Below are 25240 nucleotides of genomic sequence, written 5' to 3' on the forward strand. Positions count from 1 at the left end.
TATCTTGGTTACTACATGATTCCATATGTCTTTTTTCATAGTTTTGATGTCTTCACTATTATTCTACAATGTTGAAAGTACTGAAAATAAGAAAAACTCTTGAATGAGTAGGTGTGTCCAAACTTTTGACTGGTACTATACAATTATACACATCTAGATGTGTATAAGAGACAGGTGTGTGTGTGTGTGTGTGTGTGTGTGTGTGTGTTAAACTAACTGTTCTAACTGCACAGTAAGACTTACTGTGGTCATATTACCAGAAGATTTCATTTCAGTACTGCCACTTAGGACATTTTTCATTGTGCGGGCCAAGAAGAGGAAGTCATTCCTCTTTTGGGTAAACAGTGAAAAATGTACGTGTCGCTTTCCAATTTCTCCCTCAAATTACAGCTCGACAGAAGCCAAACATCACTTCTTATTATTATTTGCCAAGCAAACAACATGTCTGAACCTCTAACTGCCCTTATTAAATGTTTTGGCTGGATGGAAATTGTACAAAGTGTACCTCGGAGCCACTTTGATCAGCGTGACCTGGAAAGGTGATACGCCTCTACTTCACAAGCTCTCTCTGACACCTGGGGAAACTGGATCTGTTGTTGTGGACACTTGATCCACTCCAGCACTGTGCTAAAGACTTACCTTCTTCAGTTTCTGCTCTGTACAAACAGTCAAGCTGACGATTGGAATTGAAATTTCTCATGGCTTGAGCTTCTGCTTCTTTCTTACCCACAAACCACTACTGGAGTGGAGTCACAAAGCTGAGAACCATGCATGCATTATTTTATGAAAGGCCAGCCTAAGGCATTTCTGTAACATCAAACATGGAAACATGAAATGTTTTAATAGGGAAGAAAAAATGTGTGTGTGTGTGTATATTTTATATATTTCTATATATATTTTATATATATATATTTTATATGTTTTTATATATATTATATATATAATACATATACACACACACACACACACACACACACACACACACACACAGTGCATTCGGAAAGTATTCAGACCCCTTGACTTTTCCACATGTTGTTACTTTACAGCCTTATTCTAAAATGTATTAAATTGTTTTTAATCAATCTACAGACAATCTCCCATAATGACAATGCAAAAACAGGTTTTTAGAAGTGTTTTTACGTTTATACAAAATTTTAAAAACTATCACATTTACATAAGTATTCAGACTCTTTTCTAAGTACTTTGTTGAAACACCTTTGGCAGCGATTACAGCCTCSAGTCTTCTTGGGTATGACGCTACAAGCTTGGCACACCTCTATTTGGGGAGTTTCTCTCGTTCTTCTCTGCAGATCATGGATGGGGAGCGTCGCTGCACAGCTATTTTCAGGTCTCTCCAGAGATGTTCGTTCGGGTTCAAGTCCGGGCTTTGGCTGGGCCATTCAAGGACATCAAATCAAATTGTATTGGTCACACACACATGGTTAGCAGATGTTATTGCGAGTGTAGCAAAATGCGTGTGCTTCTAGTTCTGACAGTACAGCAATATCTAACATGTAATCTAACAATTCCATAACAACTACCTAATACACACAAATCTAAGTAAAGGAATGGGATAAGAATATATACATATAAATATATGGATGAGCAATGACAGYGCGGCATAGGCAAGATGTAATAGATGGTATAAAATACATTATATACATGTGAGATGAGTGATGCAAGATATGTAAACATTATGCGAGGGTTTTAGGTGACAAGACAAATTTCTTCAGCCTCCTGAGAGACTTGTCCCAAAGCCACTCCTACGTAGTGTTGGCTGTGCGCTTACATGATTCCACATGTGTTATTTCATCGTTTTGATGTCTTCACTATTATTCTATAATGTAGACAATAGTAAAACTAAAGAAAAACCCTTGAATGAGTAGGTGTGTGCAAACTTTTGACTGGTACTATATACACTGCTCAAAAAAATAAAGGGTACACTAAAATAACACATCCTAGATCTGAATGAATGAAATATTCTTATTAAATAKTTTTTTCTTTACATAGTTGAATGTGCTGACAACAAAATCACACAAAAATTATCAATGGAAATCAAATTTATCAACCCATGGAGGTCTGGATTTGGAGTCACACTCAAAATTAAAGTGGAAAACCACACTACAGGCTGATCCAACTTGTGATGGTAATTCCTTAAAACAAGTCAAAACATGAAAGGCTCGTAGTGTGTGTGGCCTCCACGTGCCTGTTTGACCTCCCCTACACGCCTGGGCATGCTCCTGATGAGGTGGCGGATGGTCTCCTGAGGGATCTCCTCCCAGACCTGGACTAAAGCATCCGCCAACTCCTGGACAGTCTTGTGGCTGCAACGTGGCGTTGGTGGAATGGAGCGAGACATGATGGTCCCAGATGTGAATCAATGGATTCAGGTCCTGGGGAACGGGTGGGCCAGTCCCATAGCATCAATGCCTTCCTCTTGCAGGAACTGCTGACAACACTCCAGCCACATGAGGTTCTAGATTGTCTTGCATTAGGAGGAACCCAGGGCCAACCGCATACCAGCATATGGTCCTCACACAAGGGGTCTGAGATCTCATCTGCGGCACTAATGGCAGTCCAGGCTACCTCTGGCGAGCACATGGAGAGGTTGTGCGGCCCCCCAAAGAAACGCCACCCCACACCATGACTGACCCACCGCTAACCAAGGTCATGCTGGAGGATGTTGCAAGGCAGCAGAACGTTTCTCCACGGCGTCTCCAGACTCTGTCACGTCTGTCACATGTGCTCAGTGGTGAACGCTGCTTTCATCTGTGAAGAAGCAACAGGGCCAAGAGACCCAACGATTTGAAAGGGCAGGGGGAATTGCCAATCTTGGGTTTCGTCTGAGCACAAGGCCACACACCGCAATCAGTGAGGTGCTGACAACGGTAGATTGCGGCTGTAAAGCACAAACACCCCACCTGTGGACGTCGGCCCGTCGAACCAGGACATCCTTGAGAGTCCATGTCGACCGTTTGAGGCAGACACATGCACACATCTTCGCGGCGCCTGACTGAGGTCAATATTGCAGTGGGCTCTGCAGTGGCTCCTCCTGCATTAACCGTCCGATCGCAATCAAAAGGCGGATGGTACGGTCTGCTGCTGGGTTGTGCCTCCTACGGCCTCCATCCACGTCTCGCTGATGTACTGGGACGACCTGGTCTCGCTAAGGAAGTAGCGCACTCCATGCTCATGGGACACTACGCTGAGAGGCGAAGACAGCGAGCAAACCTCTCTATGCCAAAACAGCACTCGCCAGGTTGATGGAATGCCATCCTGTATTGAGCTTGCCGACTGACTTGAGCCACTTGTGTGGGTGGTAGGACTCCGTCTCATGGCTTACCACTAGAGTGAAAGACCACCGCCAGCATCAAAAGGTGCCCAAAGACATCAGCCCAGGAAGCATAGGAAGCTGAAAGTGGATACTGTGGGTCGCACCACCTGCAAGAACACACTCCTTTACTTCGCGGGGGTGTCTTGCTTAATTGCCATATAATTTCCCCAATCCTGTTTGTCTCATTCATTTGCACAACAGCCAATGTGAAATTTATTGTCAATCAGTGTTGCTTCCTAAGTGGACAGTTTGATTTCACAGAAGTGTGATTGACTTGGAGTTACATTGGTTTGTTTAAGTGTTCCCTTTATTTTTTTGAGCAGTGTATATAAATATTTTTTTGCATCAAAGCTGACATATCGTTTAGAATAGAAAGATGAGTTGTGAGAAAGACCAACAAAGGAAAGAATGATCAGGTGATCAATGMCCATCATATAGCCTATTTGTCAGGTCCGGTGGAGAGATTGGTAATGTTATAAGGATTGGAGATAATGTTATAAGGATTGGAGAGAGAAAGATCACAAATTCTACAGCACTACAGCATAGTCATATCTTAAGTGTAAAATGAACACTGACTCAATAATTCATGCCTTCTGGGAGTGCAGTAAAGTCCAAAAGTTATGGGCAGAGTTAGAAAGCTGTCTGTCAGAAGTTTTACAATGTAAGTTTACTTTTAATCCGTCTATTGGCGTTTTTCAAGACATGACATATGAGGGTGTGGTGAAATACCTAATGGTTTGGACAATATTATTTTCGTCACTTATATTGAAGAAGCCCCTACTGAAATACTGGAAGTCAAATGATACTCCAGCGTTAAGAGAATAATTAAATATTTTATTTAAATATTGAAAAAAATCTGTCTACAGACAGAAACAACAAAACACAATCTAAAGTCATATGGGGCAGAGTCTTACAAGCATTGGAAACAACATTGGGTGTGGATGCGGTAGGAACGTGGGTCTGAGCAAGCGTGATGTCATGAATGTTTGTGGAAATGTATGGATACGTTAAGTTGTTTATTGTTTTATCGAGGTATGTTTTTGTTTATTGTCCAAAAAAGTACCATTACAATTTTTTGTTTTGCGGATATCTGAAGACTCAGACCTTTTTATTAGAGCAGCTAACATTAGGCTTACCAAATGGAACCCTATTCCCTATATAGTGCACTACTTTTGACCAGGCCCATAGTTTCTCTACAACTACAAAAAGGCCATTTGTGTCAGAAAGCAATCTCCGTTTCCTCTGACACTGACATGCTGGCACACTCAGATTGAGAAATGTAAGGGTCAATGATTGGCCATCTTTTTACACACACACACACACACACACACACACACACACACACACACACACACACACACACACACACATATATACACACACGTGTTCATGATGAGTTCCCATTCAAAACACCTTAAATTTTACGCAGATGGAACATTGTGTTACCCTGATATTGCAACCCAAGGGCAGTCCTAGTCATTCCTAACCAGAGACATTTTCCACATCCGCATGATGACATACTGTGTAAAGCAATGTATAAAGTAATGACAATTCCTGCAGAGAGTTAAAAAAACACACAAAAAAACTATTTCAAGATTAAATATTCCCCCACTTTGTACCATGTAATACATTGTTACATTTGATTGACTAACCGGGTACCCTCCATTCAGCAGTATTAGTCTCTTTCCTTTACAACATGAAGGTCGCTCCTCTATTTGCTCGCTGCAAATGTCATACTTGCTTTAATGAGAGAGGTGCACTGTTCAGCCACAATGGAAGCTTTTCAGCTAGATTAAATGTATCACCATACACAATGTATTTTTTTTATCCTTACTCCTGCCCCTATTGTGACACAGTGGTTGTCTAGAAGAGACGCTTGTAGCTGAAAAACATGGTTAAGGAGATCAGCATCAAAGAGAGGGGTGGTTTTGTGTGACTTGCAGGAGAGTCTCGCATCGGATTTCAACCTGCAACACAGAGGTGTTGTCTTACCTGATTTCTATTCATTCACACAATGAGCAGACCTCCTCTTTCCCAGTAACCAGAGTCCAGACCAGACTTTTGTTTTCCCGTTCATCCGATATGTGCATGTTGCTTCCTTCAGAACACGGCCATGGACCACCGCCAGACGCTGGATTTCGCAGCTATCTATTTTCTTTGTCTGAACTGTGTACGTTCCAAGAAACCATTTTAGATAAATGCTTAGGCCTAACCACCCCTCGCGCATTACACTGCCTTTCTCATGATATGTCAATGCCTCACCTTGTTACAGTGTATTAAATTGTACCCCGTAATTCTCTTGTCAGACTCCAGAAGCCACAAATGAGCAGTTGGATCAGAGAGGGAGCACATTTTAGTTCATGTTGTCCATCAGCTCACAGACTGTTATGTCTGCCCGTACTGTACGTGTGGAGCTATGGGGGTTGTTTCTACTGCACTTGGCGATCATAACAGAAGAAGTGATCATGATGCTCGTGTATTTTATTATTATTTGTATTATTATTATTATCTGTTTGCAGGGTGTTGTCTGTGTGCATGTCTCTGTGTGTGTGTGTGTGTGTGTGTGTGTGTGTGTGTGTGTGTGTGTGTGTGTGTGTGTGTGTGTGTGTGTGTGTGTGTGTGTGTGTGTGTGTGTGTGTGTGTGAGAGAGAGAGACAGGGAAGAAACATGATGATACTAGTGTATATTGTCTTGTTTCATGATGTTATATCATGTGTTGTTTTCAGGGTTTCTTCCTGACGGTGTCCCCAGAGTCAATCCTGAAGGTGGCGAAGCACGCCTCTGAAAACAACAAGATCTTTAGCCTGAACCTCTCGGCTCCCTTCATCAGCCAGTTCTTCAAGGAGGCCATGATGAAGGTCATGCCGTACGTCGACATCTTGTTTGGCAACGAGACGGTGAGTGAAATGGGCCATTGTTCAAAGACCTTCCCACTGGATTGATGTATTCTGTTTACACAGTTCAACAACACATTATTCTGGTTTAGTGAGAGAGCATTTGAGTGTGTTTGTAAGCTGCCCAGTGCTGTTCACTACTACAGGAACAATTCCAAATATGCTACACATTCCAGTAAGGTAAGAACTGACGGCTGGCTGTGGTTGCGTAACGTGTTTTTCAAAGCGACTTATTGAGCTAGAGAGATGGAAAAAGTTTGGCAGTTTGAGCATTATGTCTTTACATCTGGCACATTCACAGACATTTTAATTGATGTCCCTTGTCCCTGTCAAATAAATACATATCATGTCCTCTCACCTTGTTGAAAGCAAAATGGTGTACATTGTCCATGGAATTAGTACATGCATTATTAGACGTTTAAATGAATGCTATCTAGCCATTGAGTCTCAAAGAATATAACTTAAAATGCTTCATGAGCTAAGTTCTACTGTCATACACCTGTAAACGATGTAATTGCCTGTTGCAATGGAATCAATAGAATAGTGCCAAAAGTGTAAAGCTCACCTACCTGACATTCCAGGATGGCTAAAGCAAACACTCAAACCATTTGAACCCAGGTCTGGAAGTCCCCGTCTAACAGGGATAGCCAGGCTTGGGGTTAACAGCGGAGCTGAAGACACACTGCACCTACGGGGAGAGAGCTTTGGACTGCCTCCCCGTCCCCCGTCTTCCCCACTACCCCCTACTGCTAAAGCTACTAAACATACAGGGCCTTGTTTGGATGGAGATGCAGTCCACAGACTCGAGGAGGAAGTGGAGGATACCATCTCAACATCAGACTCAGTATTTATTGCTTTAGCTGACTTCACCCCTACTTCTCGTAATTGCGGAAAGGAATCATTCTATTAGGTTGCATTGCAAATTGGCAGCTTATTCATATTCCCTATGGGGCCTGGTCAAAGGTTGCAGTTCACAACCCCATAGGGAATATGAATAAGCTATAGGAATAAGGTGCCATTTGGGATGCATGCAGCCTACATTTTGCAAATGTTATTTATTTTCAGGTGGGTGGGTGTTAGCTAGCCACTGTAACACTACTGGTTAAGGTATGTTACCCACGCCACCAGTCATTACATTTTAATGACGGTGGATAATTATAACGTTAGCTTGTGTTGAAAGAGCTGTGCAATGGTGTTTGTGAAACAATGCTGTTACAATGTTCTGTGGAACAAGTGAAGGAAGTTTCCCTACTGTACAGCAGCTCCAGTAAACATCATCCCTTGTTATGGTTGCAAAAGTCTGGTAACTTTCACAAAAATTCCCAGCTTTACCAGAAATCCCAGTGGGAGGATTAACTCCCTGCATATTTTCTCCTGATTCTGAGAATCCTCTAACTCGGATTTCTTGAAAAACTAGTAATTTTCCAACCCTATGCTTTAAAGACCTTAAAGGAAGTAGAAGAGTTCCTCTTTGAGTGTTTTGACACCTCTTGGGCAGTTGGCCCCCTCTATGTCAGACTGTTGATGGAGTGGGGTGTACAGGAGTGACTGCTCATATGGCTAGACCGTGGCCTCCTGTGGTGCGTTGCAGTGGGGAGCCAGTCAGGGTTGGAGCTGCTTGGCGGTCATGCATGGTGCATGATGAGTGACAGGCAACAGGACTGCCTCAGCCATAAAACACACACACTTTTTCATGCGTCTGACCATAGCACCGCCTGGAGTTTGATAAACGGCATTGGCACTTGAATTGGAACCGGTGCTTTTTGGTCAGTGTCGAAAAATGGAAGCATAGGAAGAAAATGAGCTCGTGTCTATGTGGTAAAATATGGTGCTGCATATTTGACGTTAGTGGGATATTTTGCTTGATGTTATATGGGGTACATTTACATTTGACATTTTAGTCATTTAGCAGATGCTCTTATCCAGAGCAACTTACATTAAGTGCATTCATCTTAAAGATAGCTAGGTGAGACAACAACATATCACAGTCAACTATACCTGACACGAACATTCCATTCCAAATAAACAATGGATATATAGCATTTTGCACACAAAAAAATCTAAAAATGTAATACACATCTAAAATCTATGCATAAAAAAATCGGAGAACAGTAATAGTTTACAAATACGTGAAGTTACCCATAAGCAATCATTTCTGATGAAAAAACAAAAAAATTGGGGGATAAATTGGGGGATATAGCAATTTGCAAGATTTATTTTATACAACTTTTTTTGCTCATCTTCATCAAGGGTTCCACTAATGATGGGCCTGACTGTATGCCTATAGATTTATATACTATTTGCATATGTTTGTCTCAGTGCCTTGTATGTAAGGGATAAACATCCACATACTGAACATTATAATAGATGCCATTTATCCAAAGCAACTTAGCCATGTGTTCATACATTTTACATATGGGTGGTCCTGGGAATCGAACCCACTACCCTGGCATTACAAGCGCCATGCTCAACTAACTGAGCTACAAAGGACCATTAAATGGAAATAATGGACAACGCAGTCGGACGAGACGGAGCCGAGGCCCTTAGTGTAGTTCATTTTTTGAAGGTAATGTACAAAAAAGAGGCATGTATCCCGTTTATACCACAGTTGCCAACAAACAATTCTAAAGCACACATTTACCGGCAGAAATAACATGTTTTCAATGATACTTTACTTTTGAAAAGTTAATTCATACTTTCTCGTCTTTCCACAAAATCTGGTTGTTAGTTCTATACCTGTTGATAGAACTAACAACATTCTTTCTGTTCTACAGACATGGACGTCGTTTGTTAATTTTTATTCGGTTGCCATGCTGTCTGGCAAGTGGCAACGTTCTTATCCCTTGCTTGCTAGCAAGCCAACTCAGGCTAACACAGTCATGTCAATCTATGCAGCCAAAGTAACAGCAATGTAGCTGCATTTGCATTTGTTTAAACTGTTTTTGAGTGACATTCATTTGGATACTTCCATAACAATGAGCTGTAATGCTCGATTTCGCCTGGCATAGAACAGTTTGCCTTCTAGTTAGGACACTGTTCATTACGAGGAGATTGCATTGCATATCAAACACTAGGCTAGCTAAATAGTTTGTTGCTAGCAAACCTGTCAATAGGACAACCAAATTCAACAATATCAGTTGCTGAAAAAAGCTGGTCAAACTAGAAAGATATGGGAGGATTTGACAGCATAGAAGTGTGTGTGTGAGATTGTGCCATAGGAGATTGTGCTGCTGTAACTCTATCCTGCTGCTACTTGTTTGAGCCTTGGCATCACACAGCCCTGCCTGGCCTATCATTAGACAGTCTCTCTCTCTCTCTCTCTCTCTCTCTCTCTCTCTCTCTCTCTCTCTCTCTCTCTCTCTTCTCTCTCTCTCCTGTAATTACTGCCCTTTTTGGGACATAGTGTAGTTAGTGTCTGACTTGCTCTGTTCTGCTGTTAGCCCCCCCCACACACAACACACTCTAAACCAGAGAGCTGTCAGTCTCTCTTACACTGCCTGTGTGTCTGCGGCTGGGGGCCACTGACATAAAGCTAGACAGTGGATGGTGAGGTTAGAGAGATGGAGGTGTGAGTGCATACAGTCACACATCAGACAGTGCTGCCTGCTCCACTTGATTGGCAAACATAGTGTGATAACCTGGCAACAGCAAAGGCCTAATTAAGTCTCTTCTCCCTTCTCTCTTTCTTTCTCTCTTCCTCCCCTTACTTCTTATCCCCTCCTCTCCTCCCCTCCTCTCCTCTCTCTCTCCTGACTAGCTACCTAACATGAAGCCATCCAGGGCATTACCATTCCTCTCCGTTTAATAGCCACAGCTAATTCGTTTCCAATGAGGGAGTCATTACCACCTGAAAAAATTTACCATATGCCAGAGGATTCTTTCGCCGATAAAATTATCAGATAATTTGGTTTTGCCGTTTGAGCATACCGATGAGATAAAACACACAATGGAGTCGAGGGAGCGAAAGAGGAAAAGGATTGGGCAATTAGGCTAACATTAGCCTTGATTTTATTGTGGAATTTTGGTGTGGGCCTATTCCCTATATAGTGCACTACTTTGTACCAGAGCCCTATGGACCCTCGTAAAAAAAGTAGTGAACTAAATAGGAATAGGGTGTAATGTGGGACGTATTAGACATATCATAGATAGAGAAATGGAACGATTAATTGAGACAGAATTAATTACCCTGACTGATGTTTCCTTAAGCTACGATGATTCATAGCAGTTCAATTTAGATTGCTTCTAGTAATTGGGGCATTTTTGTTCAGCCCTAAATATGGGCAGCAAGATGAAGAAAACGGGAACATAGAAGTAAAACGTTTTAACAGTTTAAAATAACGTTCTTCCTCATATAACAAACTGCAATGCTAATACAGATGAAGAGGCTTTAGGATATTACCCACAGCCAATTTCAATTTCTCCCATTTTCCTCTTTCCTTGGCATCACACAGCCTTGCTTATCATAGACAGCCTCCACCTCTTCCTTTCCCTCCCTCCCTCCCTCCCTCCCTCCCTCCCTCCCTCCCTCCCTCCCTCCCTCCCTCCCTCCCTCTGTCATTTACTTTATAGCCTATAGCCCATCTGCCCCATATGGGAAGCTCCTTCCAGCCCTGTCCAATCCATTCAACACCTCCACTCTCTTCTGCTCTCAGGAGGAGCTTATTTATGTGGGCCAAAGGCCCATCTTCCAAACGACAAACGAGAAGCCACCAACCATTGTAATTGAATACTCAATAGGCGAGCCATTTAAAAAAAGTGGGATAGCATATTGCTAACATATTAATATACCCTGCCCTGGCGAAGGAACCATCATCATTCTAGTGTTCAAGCTGTTTTTAAAGAGCATTTAGCCCAAGTGCTCCCAAGTTCCTGGGGCTATAAAAAGAGGAAATGACTTATTTTTCTTCTTCTTCTTCTTCTTCTTTCGCCTCTGTTGTAGTTCCTATGTTATGAATGTTTCCCCACATAATATTGTCTGTGTGGTTGATCTTGCTTATTTTCCCATCCATCCCCCAGCCCAGCCCTTCTGTTATCGGGGTGGAGGAATAGAAGTAGTTCTACAGAAGGTTATTGTCATGAAATTCTCCTCAGGCGTTTTGACCCCCAGCCCTGTTCTCTCTCTCTCATCCTCCATCTGCATGCAGTGTGTGTGAGTTGGGGTAAGGATGTTTGCAGTGTGTGTGTGAGGTGGTAGGGTAATGATTTTTCCAGGATAGTTGACGTGGGTGTCTGTGTGGAAAAGGCACACAGACTGAGGGGCAGTGGAGAGAGAGCTAGATATACAGGGCAATTTAGACCTGGGTTTAAATACTATTTCAAATCTTTRAAATACTTTGTAGTSTTTGCTCTAGTCTGCCTGGAGTGCCAGGTGGGCGGGGTTTGTCAGGTGGGTGGGGTTTCCAATGTTATTTTTACTCGTTATTCATTATTCACTTTATTTTTTCCTCGTCACAATTTTTTATTTTATCTTTAACACTGCATTGTTGGAAGGACACGTTAYTTAGCATTTCACTGTATGTCTACATCTGTTGTTTACGAATCATGTGAAAAATCTGATTTGATTTGGTACCAAAACTTTTCTATTGGTTCCATTGCAACAGGCAAGTCATCAACTTATTCACAGCCAAAGTATTTTTAATAATTTCAAACAGTACTTGAACCCAGGTCGGATAGATATATGGCCATGGTGTTTCTCTTCTCCAACATCTCTAGCAATATGATTCATCATCCTGGCTTTGTTTGTTTGATGGACTGCTAGGGGGCCTGTGGCTGAGAGAGAGGGAGAGGGAGAGCAAGAGGGAGTGAGAGAGAGAATTTCCCATTGACAGCTCACCCACAGCGGTCTGGAGATGTGCCTCTTAGCTTGGGGAAAATATCCTGTGGGTCAGCCGGCCGGTCAGTCAGTCTCACTGGCGAAAACAAAGAGATGTGGAAGACAGATTAACTTAACTGAAACACCCTTCTCTTTTAAAGCTCCTCTCTCTCTCTCTCTCTCTCTCCCTCCCTCCAAGTTTCCTCTGAGGATAGTAGACAGAAACATTAACCTCTGTGTTTACACCATGGCCTGATGATATCCAATTGGGAGGCCTAATTCCATGTAGGAAATAGGGTGTCATTTGGGACGCACACGTCACTGTTACTAGCCGGCCTCCACTCAGTACCCTGTCCTGAACTTAGACTGCTGCCCTATGTAGAGTCGTGGCCAAAYGTTTTGAGAATGACACAAATATTAATTTCCACAAAGTTTGCTCCTTCAGTGTCTTTAGATATTTTTGTCAGATGTTACTATGGAATACTGAAGTATAATTACGTATAATTATTAAGTATAATAATTATTAAGTATAATTATTAAGCATTTCATAAGTATCAAAGGCTTTTATTGACAGTTACATGAAATTGATGCAAAGAGTCAATATTTGCAGTGTTGACCCTTCTTTTTCAAGACCTCTGCAATCTGCCCTGGCATGCTGTCAATTAACTTCTGGGCCACATCTTGACTGATGGCAGCCCATTCTTGCATAATCAATGCTTGGTGTTTGTCAGAATTTGTGGGTTTTTGTTTGTCCACCCGCCTCTTGAGGATTGACCACAAGTTCTCAATGGGATGAAGATCTGGGGAGTTTCCTGGCCATAGACCCAAAATATTGATGTTTTGTTCCCCGAGCCACTTAGTTATCACTTTTGCCTTATAGCAAGGTGCTCCATCATGCTGGAAAAGGCATTGTTCGTCACCAAACTGTTCCTGGATGGTTGGGAGAAGTTGTTCTTGGAGGATGTGTTGGTACCATTCTTTATTCATGGCTGTGTTCTTAGGCAAAATTGTGAGTGAGCCCACTCCCTTGGCTGAGAAGCACCCCCACACATGAATGGTCTCAGGATGCTTTACTGTTGTCATGAATCAGGACTGATGGTAGCGCTCACCTTGTCTTCTACGGACAAGCTTTTTTCCGGATGCCCCAAACAATCGGAAAGGGGATTCATCAGAGAAAATGACTTTACCCCAGTCCTCAGCAGTCCAATCCCTGTACCTTTTTCAGAATATCAGCCTGTCCCTGATGTTTTTCCTTGAGAGAAGTGGCTTCTTTGCTGCCCTTCTTGACACCAGGCCATCCTCCAAAAGTCTTCTCCTCACTGTGAGTGCAGATGCACTCACACCTGCCTGCTGCCGTTTCTGAGCAAGCTCTGTACTGGTGGTGCCCCGATCCCGCAGCTGAATCAACTTTATGAGACGGTCCTGGCGCTTGCTGGAATTTCTTGGGCGCCATGAAGCCTTCTTCACAACAATTGAACCGCTCTCCTTGAAGTTCTTGATGATCCGATAAATGGTTGATTTAGGTGCAATCTTACTGGCAGCAATATCCTTGCCTGTGAAGCCTTTTGTGTGCAAAGCAATGATGACGGCACATGTTTCCTTGCAGGTAACCATGATTGATAGAGGTAGAACAATGATTCCAAGCACCACCCTCCTTTTGAAGCTTCCAGTCTATTATTCGAACTCAATCACCATGACAGAGTGATCTCCAGCCTTGTCCTCGTCAACACTCACACCTGTGTTAACGAGAGAATCACTGACATAATGTCAGCTGGTCCATTTGTTGCAGGTCTGAAATGCAGTGGAAATGTTTTTTTGGGATTCAGTTCATTTGCATGTGACTTTGCAATTAATTGTAATTCATCTGATCACTCTTCATAACATTCTGGAGTATTGGCTGTGTGTTTCGGGTCGTTGTCATGCTGGAAGACCCAGCCACGACCCATCTTCAATGCTCTTACTGAGGGAAGGAGGTTGTTGGCCAAGATCTCGCGATACATGGCCCCATCCATCCTCCCCTCAATACGGTGCAGTCGTCCTGTCCCCTTTGCAGAAAAGCATCCCCAAAGAATGATGTTTCCACCTCCATGCTTCACTACTCATCCTTCTTCTTCCTCCAAACACGGCGAGTGGAGTTTAGACCAAAAAGCTCTATTTTTGTCTCATCAGACCACATGACCTTCTCCCATTCCTCCTCTGGATCATCCAGATGGTCATTGGCAAACTTCAGACGGGCCTGGACATGCGCTGGCTTGAGCAGGGGGACCTTGCGTGCTCTGCAGGATTTTAATCCATGACGGCGTAGTGTGTTACTAATGGTTTTCCTTGAGACTGTGGTTCCAGCTCTCTATCAGGTCATTGACCAGGTCCTGCCGTGTAGTTRTGGGCTGATCCCTCACCTTCCTCATGATCATTGATGCCCCACGAGGTGAGATCTTGCATGGAGCCCCAGACCGAGGGTGATTGACCGTCATCTTGAACTTCTTCCATTTTCTAATAATTGCGCCAACAGTTGTTGCCTTCTCACCAAGCTGCTTGCCTATTGTCCTGTAGCCCATCCCAGCCTGTGCAGGTCTACAATTTTATCCCTGATGTCCTTACACAGCTCTCTGGTCTTGGCCATTGTGGAGAGGTTGGAGTCTGTTTGATTGAGTGTGTGGACAGGTGTCTTTTATACAGGTAACGAGTTCAAACAGGTGCAGTTAATACAGGTAATGAGTGGAGAACAGGAGGGCTTCTTAAAGAAAAACTAACAGATCTGTGAGAGCCGGAAGTCTTACTGGTTGGTAGGTGATCAAATACTTATGTCATGCAATAAAATGCAAATMAATTACTTAAAAATCATACAATGTGATTTTCTGTATTTTTGTTTTAGATTCCGTCTCTCACAGTTGAAGTGTACCTATGATAAAAATTACAGACCTCTACATGCTTTGTAAGTAGGAAAACCTTCAAAATCGGCAGTGTATCAAATACTTGTTCTCCCCACTGTATATACACTGCTCAAGAAAATAAAGGGAACACTAAAATAACACATCCTAGATCTGAATGAATGAAATATTCTTAGTGGACGGTTTGATTTCACAGAAGTGTGATTGACTTGGAGTTACATTGTGTTGTTTAAGTGTTCCCTTTATTTTTTTGAGCAGTGTATATACTTTWAAAAAAATACATTTTTAATTTTGGGAATTTGTGTGTATTGTTAAGTATGCTGCACTGTTGGAGCTAGGAACATAATCATTAAGTTGCACCTGCGACAACATCTGCAAAATATATGTACGCGACCAATAAAATTTGATTTGATTCTCAGCGAACCGTCACAATCGCCATTTGTCATCAGAGAGGAAAAATACATAAAAAAATTAGACACTGCTCTTTTTTGTCTTTCATGACCAACTTTTAATTTAATGTACTGTGTCTCCATCTGTGGTGATGAGTCCCAGGCCTGCTTTGCTGTGTTCAGTAGTACAGTTGAAGTCGGAAGTTTACATACACCTTAGCCAAATACATTTAAACTCAGTTTTTCACAATTCCTAACATTTAATCCTAGTAAAAACTCCCTGTCTTAGGTCAGTTAGGATCACCACTTTATTTTAAGAATGTGAAATGTCAGAATAATAGTAGAGAGAATTATTTATTTCAGCTTTCATTTCTTTCATCATTCCCAGTGGGTCAGAAGTTTACATACACTCAATTAGTATTTGGTAGCATTGCCTTTAAATTGTTTAACTTGGGTCAAACGTTTCGAGTAGCCTTGCACAAGCTTCCCACAATAAGTTGGGTGAATTTTGTCCCATTCCTCCTGACAGAGCTGCTGTAACTGAGTCAGGTTTGTAGTCCTCCTTGCTCGCACACGCTTTTTCAGTTCTGCCCACAAATGTTCTAAGCCATTTTGCCACAACTTTGGAAGTATATACATATATATATATATATATATTTCCTAATGTTTTGTATACTCAGTGTAATATATATTTATATATTACACTGAGTATACAAATATATATATATATATATATTACACTGAGTATACAAAACATTAGGAAGTAAATATATATATATGTGTGTGTATGGAACATTTCTGGGATCTTTTATTTCAAAAATATGAAACATGAGACCAACACTTTATTTTTATTTTTTATTCTACTTTTATTTAACCAGGTAGGCTAGTTGAGAACAAGTTCTCATTTCCAACTGCGACCTGGCCAAGATAAAGCATAGCAATTCGACACATACAACAACACAGAGTTACACATGGAATAAACAAAACATACAGTCAATAATACAGTAGAAAAAAGAAAACAAAAAGTCTATATACAGTGAGTGCAAATGAGGTAAGATAAGGGAGTTAAGGCAATAAATAGGCCATGGTGGCGAAGTAATTACAATATAGCAATTAAACACTGGAATGGTAGATGTGCAGAAGATGAATGTGCAAGTAGAGATACTGGGGTGCAAAGGAGCAAGATAAATAAATAAATACAGTATGGGGATYAGGTAGATAGATGGGCTGTTTACAGATGGGCTATGTACAGGTGCAGTGATCTGTGAGCTGCTCTGACAGCTGGTGCTTAAAGCTAGTGAGGGAGATATGAGTCTCCAGCTTCAGTGATTTTTGCAATTCGATCCAGTCATTGGCAGCAGAGAACTGGAAAGAAAGGCGACCAAAGGAGGAATTGGCTTTGGGGGTGACCAGTGAGATATACCTGCTGGAGCGTGTGCTACGGGTGGTTGCTGCTATGGTGACCAGTGAGCTGAGATAAGGTGGGGCTTTACCGAGCAGAGACTTGTAGATAACCTGTAGCCAGTGGGTATGGCGACGAGTATGAAGCGAGGGCCAACCAACGTACAGGTCGCAGTGGTGGGTAGTGTATGGGGCTTTGGTGACAAAACGGATGGCACTGTGATAAACTGCATCCAATTTGTTGAGTAGAGTGTTGGAGGCTATTTTATAGATGACATCGCCGAAGTCGAGGATCGGTAGGATGGTCAGTTTTACGAGGGTATGTTTGGCAGCATGAGTGAAGGATGCTTTGTTGCGAAATAGGAAGCCGATTCGAGATTTCATTTTGGATTGGAGATGCTTAATGTGAGTCTGGAAGGAGAGTTTACAGTCTAACCAGACACCTAGGTATTTGTAGTTGTCCACGTATTCTAAGTCAGAGCCGTCCATAGTAGTGATGCTGGACGGGCGGGCAGGTGCGGGCAGTGATCGATTGAATAGCATGCATTTAGTTTTACTTGTATTTAAGAGCAATTGGAGGCCACGGAAGGAGAGTTGTATGGCATTGAAGCTCGTCTGGAGGTTAGTTAACACAGTGTCCAAAGAGGGGCCAGAAGTATACAGAATGGTGTCGTCTGCTTAGAGGTGGATCAGAGACTCACCAGCAGCAAGAGCGACATCATTGATGTATACAGAGAAGAGAGTCGGTCCAAGAATTGAACCCTGTGGCACCCCCATAGAGACTGCCAGAGGCCCGGACAACAGACCCTCCGATTTGACACACTGAACTCTATCAGAGAAGTAGTTGGTGAACCAGGCGAGGCAATCATTTGAGAAACCAAGGCTGTCGAGTCTGCCGATGAGGATGTGGTGATTGACAGAGACGAAAGCCTTGGCCAGGTCAATGAATATGGCTGCACAGTATCGTTTCTTATCGATGGCGGTTAAGATATCGTTTAGGACCTTGAGCGTGGCTGAGGTGCACCCATGACCAGCACTGAAACCAGATTGCATAGCGGAGAAGGTATGGTGGGATTCGAAATGGTCGGTAATCTGTTTGTTGACCTGGCTTTCGAAGACCTTAGAAAGGCAGGGTAGGATAGATATAGGTCTGTAGCAGTTTGGGTCAAGAATGTCCCCCCCTTTGAAGAGGGGGATGACTGCAGCTGCTTTCCAATCTTTGGGAATCTCAGACGACACAAAAGAGAGGTTGAACAGGCTAGTAATAGGGGTGGCAACAATTTCAGCAGATAATTTTAGAAAGAAAGGGTCCAGATTATCTAGCCCGGCTGATTTGTAGGGGTCCAGATTTTGCKGCTCTTTCAGAACATCAGCTGACTGGATTTGGGAGAAGGAGAAATGGGGAAGGCTTGGGCGAGTAGCTGTGGGGGGTGCAGTGCTGTTGACCGGGGGTAGGGGTAGCCAGGTGGAAAGCATGGCCAGCCGTAGAAAAATGCTTATTGAAATTCTCAATTATAGTGTTTCCTATCTTCAATTATAGTGTTTCCTATCTTCAGTGCAGCGGGCAGCTGGGAGGAGATGTTCTTATTCTCCATGGACTTTACAGTGTCCCAGAACTTTTTTGGGTTTGTGTTGCATGGAGCAAATTTCTGCTTGAAAAAGCTAGCCTTGGCTTTTGTAACTGCCTGTGTATATTTGTTCCTAACTTCCCTGAAAAGTTGCATGTGACGGGGGCTATTTAATGCTAATGCAGAACGCCACAGGATGTTTTTGTGCTGGTCAAGGGCAGACAGATCTGGAGTGAACCAAGGACTATATCTGTTCCTGGTTCTAAATTTCTTGAATGGGGCATGCTTCTTTAAGATGGTGAGGAAGGCACTTTTAAAGAATAACCAGGCATCCTCTACTGACAGGATGAGGTCAATGTCATTCCAGGATACCCCGGCCAGGTCGATTAGAAAGGCCTGCTCGCAGAAGTGTTTTAGGGAGCGTTTGACAGTGATGAGGGGTGGTCGTTTGATCGCAGACCCATTACGGATGCAGGCATTTATGTGTTGTATGTATATTTTTGTTAGTGTATGTATATGTGTGTATGTGGCATTCAGACTGCACAATATTTGGCTTAGCCCAGTGCTACGAACATACAGTATGAAAAGCCCTGTAATACAGTGCAGTTCGAATAGGACTTCAATACTTTTGTTAATGGATTTTTTCAAACCTTTATATATCCAGGAAGTCCCATTGAGGTCAGAAGACATATTTTACAAGGGAGACCTGGCCAAGAGGACAACTCAATTAAAACATCATCCACCCACAGTCCTGTACTGTCCATCCAAAGTTTATCTCTCTCTGGGCTCTGGCCTGTCTGTTTGAGAGTCATAATGGCACTTTGGTAGCCAGCATGTCTCAAGCATTCACCAGAGGAGCTCAGACTAACCACTGTAATCCGCAGTTGAGGGGCCGGCTCCCGGATCTCCAGGATTGAATAGGGTTAAAAGAGGCGTCTGTAGTGTTCTCTGTGGTGGTAGTGCCACGGAAACCCAGAGAGAGACCTGTAGAGCATGTTAACAAGTAGGCTGACACACACAAACACGCCAAGAGACAGGCACGCAAGCATGTACACACAAATACACACACACTCTATAATGTGAGGGGCTCACCGCAGAGGGAGTCCTGTGAAGGAGAAGTAATTATGGAAGTAAGAGGAGATATGAGGAGATACTGCTGGGAGCAGATCAATAGATGCCTGAGCTCAGCTGGCTTCTGAAGCCAGTGTTTGTCTGTCACAGCAGGAGAAGAAGAGAAGAGTACAGAAGGAGTGCAGGATGTCAGCTTGTTGCTACTGTAGAAGGCTGTAATATTCTCTATACACAGTGCCTTGCAAAATTATTCATCCCCCTTGGTGTTTTTCCTATTTTGTTGCATTACAAGCTGTAATTTAACTTGATTTTTATTTTGACTTCATGTAATGGACAAACACAAAATATTCCAAATTGGTGAAATGAAATGGTGTAAAAAAACTTGTTTAGATCTTTTTAAAAAATGTTTTAACTGCATGCATATGTATTCACCCTCTTTGTTATGAAGCCACTAAATAAGATCTGGTGCAACCAATTAAGAAGAAAAATAAATGCACACCTATTTAGGCGAGGTGTTGGGTAGCGGAGTAGAAAACTTGAAAATAAGTTAGGAGCTCAGATGCTAGGAGCTCAGATGCAAAAATGTAATATCCAACGTTTCGACAGCTAAGCTGTCTTCATCAGGGTATAATCACAAACACTGCGGGATGACTCGTTTATATAGTGTCAAAAGACACACAGGTGTCTGTAATCATGGCCAAAAGTGGCCTAATATCATTGGTTAATTCTCAAATATTAAAATGGCATACAAAGAACAGCATACAAAAAACAAATGGATAGCATACGATCATAGATTCATTTTAGACTACACAGGCTTACAAACAATTACCATGGCAAAGTCACAATAATCACAAGAATGGCTTCAGATCAAAGTCTACGTTGAGACCGAAGGGAGCAAAGGTCTTTAAGTTAAAGATCCAGGCAGCCTCTCGTTTTAACAATAAATTATCAAGGTCAACCCCTCTCCTAGGGAGGGGTGACATGTTCGATGCCAATATAACGCAAAGATGAAATCGAGTGGCCTGCCTCCAAAAAGTGGGCCGCATCTGGGTAAGTCAAGTTTTTGCACCTAATGGTGCTACGATGCTCTGAGATACGTACTTTTAATTCGCGCTTTGTTTTACCCAAATAATTTTTACCACAAGGACAAGTTATAAGATAAATATAACTGCCTTAGTGGAACACGTAATAACACCTTTGATTGGGATCGATTTCCCTGTTTGTGGGTTTTCTGGTGCAACCAATTACCTTCATAAGTCACATAATTAGTTAAATAAAGTCCACCTGTGTGCAATCTAAGTGTCACATGATTTCAGTATATATACACCTGTTCTGAAAGGCCCCAGAGTCTGCAACACCACCAAGCAAGCGGCATCATGAAGACCAAGGAGCTCGCCAAACAGGTCAGGGACAAAGTTGTGGAGCAGTACAGATCAGGGTTGAGTTATAAAAAATATCAGAAACATCCCACAGAGCATCCCACAGAGCATCCCACAGAGCACCATTAAATCCATTATTAAAAAATGGAAATAATATGGCACCACAACAAACCTGCCAAGAGAAGGCCGCCCACCAAAACTCACGGACCAGGCAAGGAGGGCATTAATCAGAGAGGCAACAAAGAGACCAAAGATAACCCTGAAGGAGCTGCAAAGCTCCACAGCGGAGATTGGAGTATCTGTCCATAGGACCACTTTAAGGCGTACATTCCACAGAGCTGGGCTTTACGGAAGAGTGTCCAGAAAAAAGCCATTGCTTAAAGAAAGAAATAAGCAAACACGTTTGGTGTTCGCCAAAAGGTATGTGGGAGACTCCCCAAACATATGGAAGAAAGTACTCTGGTCAGATGAGAATATGAGCTTTTTGGCCATCAAGGAAAACGCTATGTCTGGCGCAAACCCAACACCTTTCATCACCCCTAGAACACCATCCCCACAGTGAAGCATGGTGGTGGCAGCATCATGCTGTGGGTATGTTTTTCATCGGCAAGGACTGGGAAACTGGTCAGAATTGAAGGAATGGTGGATGGTGCTAAATACAGGGAAATTATTGAGGGAAACCTGTTTCAGTCTTCCAGAGATTTGAGACTGGGACGGAGGTTCACCTTCCAGCAGGACAATGACCCTAAAGCATACTGCTAAAGCAACACTCGAGTGGTTTAAGGGGAAACATTTAGATGTCTTGGAATGGCCTAGTCAAAGCTAGATGTGCCAAGCTTATAGAGACATACCCCAAGAGACTTGCAGCAAAGGTGGCTCTACAAAGTATTGACTTGGGGGGGGGGTGAATAGTTATACACGCTCAAGTTTTCTGTTTTTTTCTCTTATTTCTTGTTTGTTTCACAATAAAAAATATTTTGCGTCTTCAAAGTGGTAGACATGTTGTGTAAATCAAATGATACAAACTCCCCAAAATTATATTTTAATTCCAGGTTGTAAGGCAACAAAATAGGAAACATGCCAAGGGGGTGAATACTTTCGCAAGCCACTACGTTTGACCATGGACCATAGGGCTCTTGTTAAAAATAGTGGACTATGTAGGAAATAGGGTGCTGTTTCGGCGCAGTGCTACACTGTCAGGGATTAATAATTCAAATAATTTGTGTGTGTGTGTGTGTGCGTGCGTGCCTGCCTGCCTGCCTGCCTGCCTGCCTGCGTGCGTGCGTGAAAATTAAGATGTCCAGTGTGTTATCTGTTAATGTGACATAAAATGGCCCCACACCAGATGAAAAGCTAAGAGTGAGAGAGAGAACAAGACCCCTGCCTGCAACAGTCAAATCATTTCACATGCATGCACACAGCTAGCATGTGACAGGTTCTACAGAGCAGGCAGACAGAGGAAAATATCTGCAGGGCTTTTCTGAAGAGTAAATACTTGGCATGATGCAATCAAACAGACCCACAATAATGAAGATCAAAACAACAGCTAATTCACTTCAGTTCTAGTGGGAGTAGCAGTAGTAGTGGGCAGCTGTGGCTAAGTGAGGTTTCTCAGACAAATCCAAGACTGCATCCTCAGTGGAAAGTAACATTCCTTTGATATTATAATAGCTGGTGGGAACATACAAAGCAATTAGTCATTGATCATCTATAGAAATCTGACCAATATCAGGAAATTAGAGGAAATTTGTCACATTAAGAAAATCATATTTGTGTCTGGCTTTCTAACATTCCAGAGTTGCAAAAATCGAAAGCAATTTTTATAGTAGCGAACTGGACAATTCTTTGACAACCTCCTTTCTCCTCCCTGCGTATAGCACTACACTTACTAAGAGACAAACCTTATACAAGACAAGCAAAACATTGGAAAACATGACTAGGACTATACTGTATTCCCTGGACTGTGGGAAGACGATAACAAAGGCCAGTGTCTCTGCCAAGCCAACACACTGTAGATAAGACAAGAGCACGGGTCAGAGAGAGGAGGGAGAACCCAGCAGCAGGCAGCCAGGGGCCTCAGTTCCACAATATCATAAAAAGCAGGAAAGGTTAGACAGGTTAGGCCCAGGGCCCCAAGGTATAGGGTATCAGAGCCCGTGGCCCTGAGGTATAGGGTATCAGAGCTTAAAAATCCCCCGGTGGTGTGTTAAATTTCTACAGCACCATTCTACCTCCCAAATGGCACCATGGTCAGAAGTAGTGCTCTACAGTGGCTTGCGAAAGTATTCACCCCCCCTAGGCATTTTTCCTATTTTGTTGCCTTTCAACCTGGAATTAAAATATATTTTTGGGGGGGTTTGTATCATTTGATTTACACAACATGCCTACCACTTTGAAGATGCAAAATATTTTTTTTTATTGTGAAACAAACAAGAAATAAGAGAAAAAAACAGAACTTGAGCGTGCATAACTATTCACCCCCCCCCCCCCCCCCCCAAGTCAATACTTTGTAGAGCCACCTCTTGCCCATTCTTCAAGGCAAAACTGCTCCAGCTCCTTCAAGTTGGATGGGTTCCGCTGCTGTACAGCAATCTTTAAGTCATACCACAGATTCTCAATTGGATTGAGGTCTGGCTTTGACTAGGCCATTCCAAGACATTTAAATGTTTCCCCTTAAACCACTCGAGTGTTGCTTTAGCAGTATGCTTTAGGGTCATTGTCCTGCTGGAAGGTGAACCTCCGTCCCAGTCTCAAATCTCTGGACTGAAACAGGTTTCCCTCAATAATTTCCCTGTATTTAGCACCATCCACCATTCCTTCAATTCTGACCAGGTTCCCAGTCCCTGCCGATGAAAAACATCCCCACAGCATGATGCTGCCACCACCATGCTTCACTGTGGGGATGGTGTTCTAGGGGTGATGAAAGGTGTTGGATTTGCGCCAAACATAGCGTTTTCCTTGATGGCTAAAAAGCTCATATTCTCATCTGACCAGAGTACCTTCTTCCATATGTTTGGAGAGTCTCCCACATGCCTTTTGGCGAACACCAAACGTGTTTGCTTATTTCTTTCTTTAAGCAATGGCTTTTTTCTGGACACTCTTCCGTAAAGCCCAGCTCTGTGGAGTGTACGGCTTAAAGTGGTCCTATGGACAGATACTCCAATCTCCGCTGTGGAGCTTTGCAGCTCCTTCAGGGTTATCTTTGGTCTCTTTGTTGCCTCTCTGATTAATGCCCTCATAGCCTGGTCCATGAGTTTTACTGGACGGCCCTCTCTTGGCATGTTTGTTATGGTGCCATATTCTTTAAATGTTTTAATAATGTATTTAATGGTGCTCCGTTGGATGTTCAGATATTTTTTTATAACCCAATCCTGATCTGTACTTCTCCACAACTTTGTCCCTGACCTGTTTGGCGAGCTCCTTGGTCTTCATGGTGCCGCTTACTTGGTGGTGCCCCTTGCTTAGTGGTGTTGCAGACTCTGGGGCCTTTCAGAACAGGTGTATAAATTCTGAGATCATGTGACACTTAGATTGCACACAGGTGGACTTTATTTAACTAATTATGTGACTTCTGAAGGTAATTGGTTGCACCATATCTTATTTAGAGGCTTCATAACAAAGAGGGTGAATACATGTGCAGCACCACTTATCTTATTTTTTTGTAATTTTTTTTACCAATTTTGAATATTTTGCGTATGTCCATTACATGAAATCCAAATAAAAWTCTATTTAAATTACAGGTTGTAATGCAACAAAATMGGAAAAACACCAAGGGGGATGAATACTTTTGCAAGACACTGTATGTAAGGAATAGGGTGCCATTCAGGACACAGACCGGATCTTTGTTTCTCATTACAAGTTAAATAGTGCAGAGCTAAGTGTTCATTAAACACAGCAGAGGATGGTTGTTGTCAACCTGGGTTCAAATACTATTTTACTTTAGCCTGTCTGGAGTGCCAAATGGGTGGGGTTTACACTTCTGGGATTACGTATTTTAAATAGTATTTGAACCTAGGCATAGTTGCTGTTTTCCTCGCACCCTCAGCCGGGTCAAAAATCCCCCGAAAACATCCGGTTTTCAGGGATACATTATCTTCCACCTAGCTTCCTTTTCCGCTGAAAACCGGATGTGGAGTTTCATTCACGCCTACTACGTTACGTTATTGTCCTCGTAGAGTGGCTGGTTACAGTTTGTTTCCTTGACCTTTTAGTCCGTTCTCAAGACTTCTCAAGACCACACAAATCTGCCTTGGAATCAGATGAGGATGAGGTTCATGAGAGAATTTATTAAATACAAACTGATCATCAGAATATTCTTCTTATCTGATTTGACTTTTAGTTAGTTAGATAATCAAATTCTGATCAGAATGTTCATGTTTTTACAGTATCTGATTTTATATAACCATCCATAGTTTACTTATCAGTCCTTGACAGAGAGATGGCTAGTCTTCTCTCTCCTGGCAGCCTGCAGTCCTGTGTTGCTCACATGTTAAATCCCAGA

The 25240-nt window shown here is 42.6% G+C and overlaps 1 protein-coding gene across 3 annotated transcripts in view; it reads left to right on the plus strand.

Moving 5' to 3' along the window:
* Window positions 1-25240, plus strand: part of adkb (adenosine kinase b) — a 272625-nt gene that overhangs the window by 167077 nt on the left and 80308 nt on the right. For all 3 annotated transcript variants that reach the window (XM_024007874.2, XM_024007873.2, XM_024007875.2), the window contains one exon: window positions 6061-6231. In XM_024007874.2, the coding sequence (XP_023863642.1) occupies window positions 6061-6231 (171 nt within the window). The remainder of the gene's footprint in view (window positions 1-6060; window positions 6232-25240) is intronic.

The sequence above is a fragment of the Salvelinus sp. IW2-2015 genome, linkage group LG18 (assembly GCF_002910315.2).
Source record: "Salvelinus sp. IW2-2015 linkage group LG18, ASM291031v2, whole genome shotgun sequence".
NCBI lineage: Eukaryota > Metazoa > Chordata > Actinopteri > Salmoniformes > Salmonidae > Salvelinus > Salvelinus sp. IW2-2015.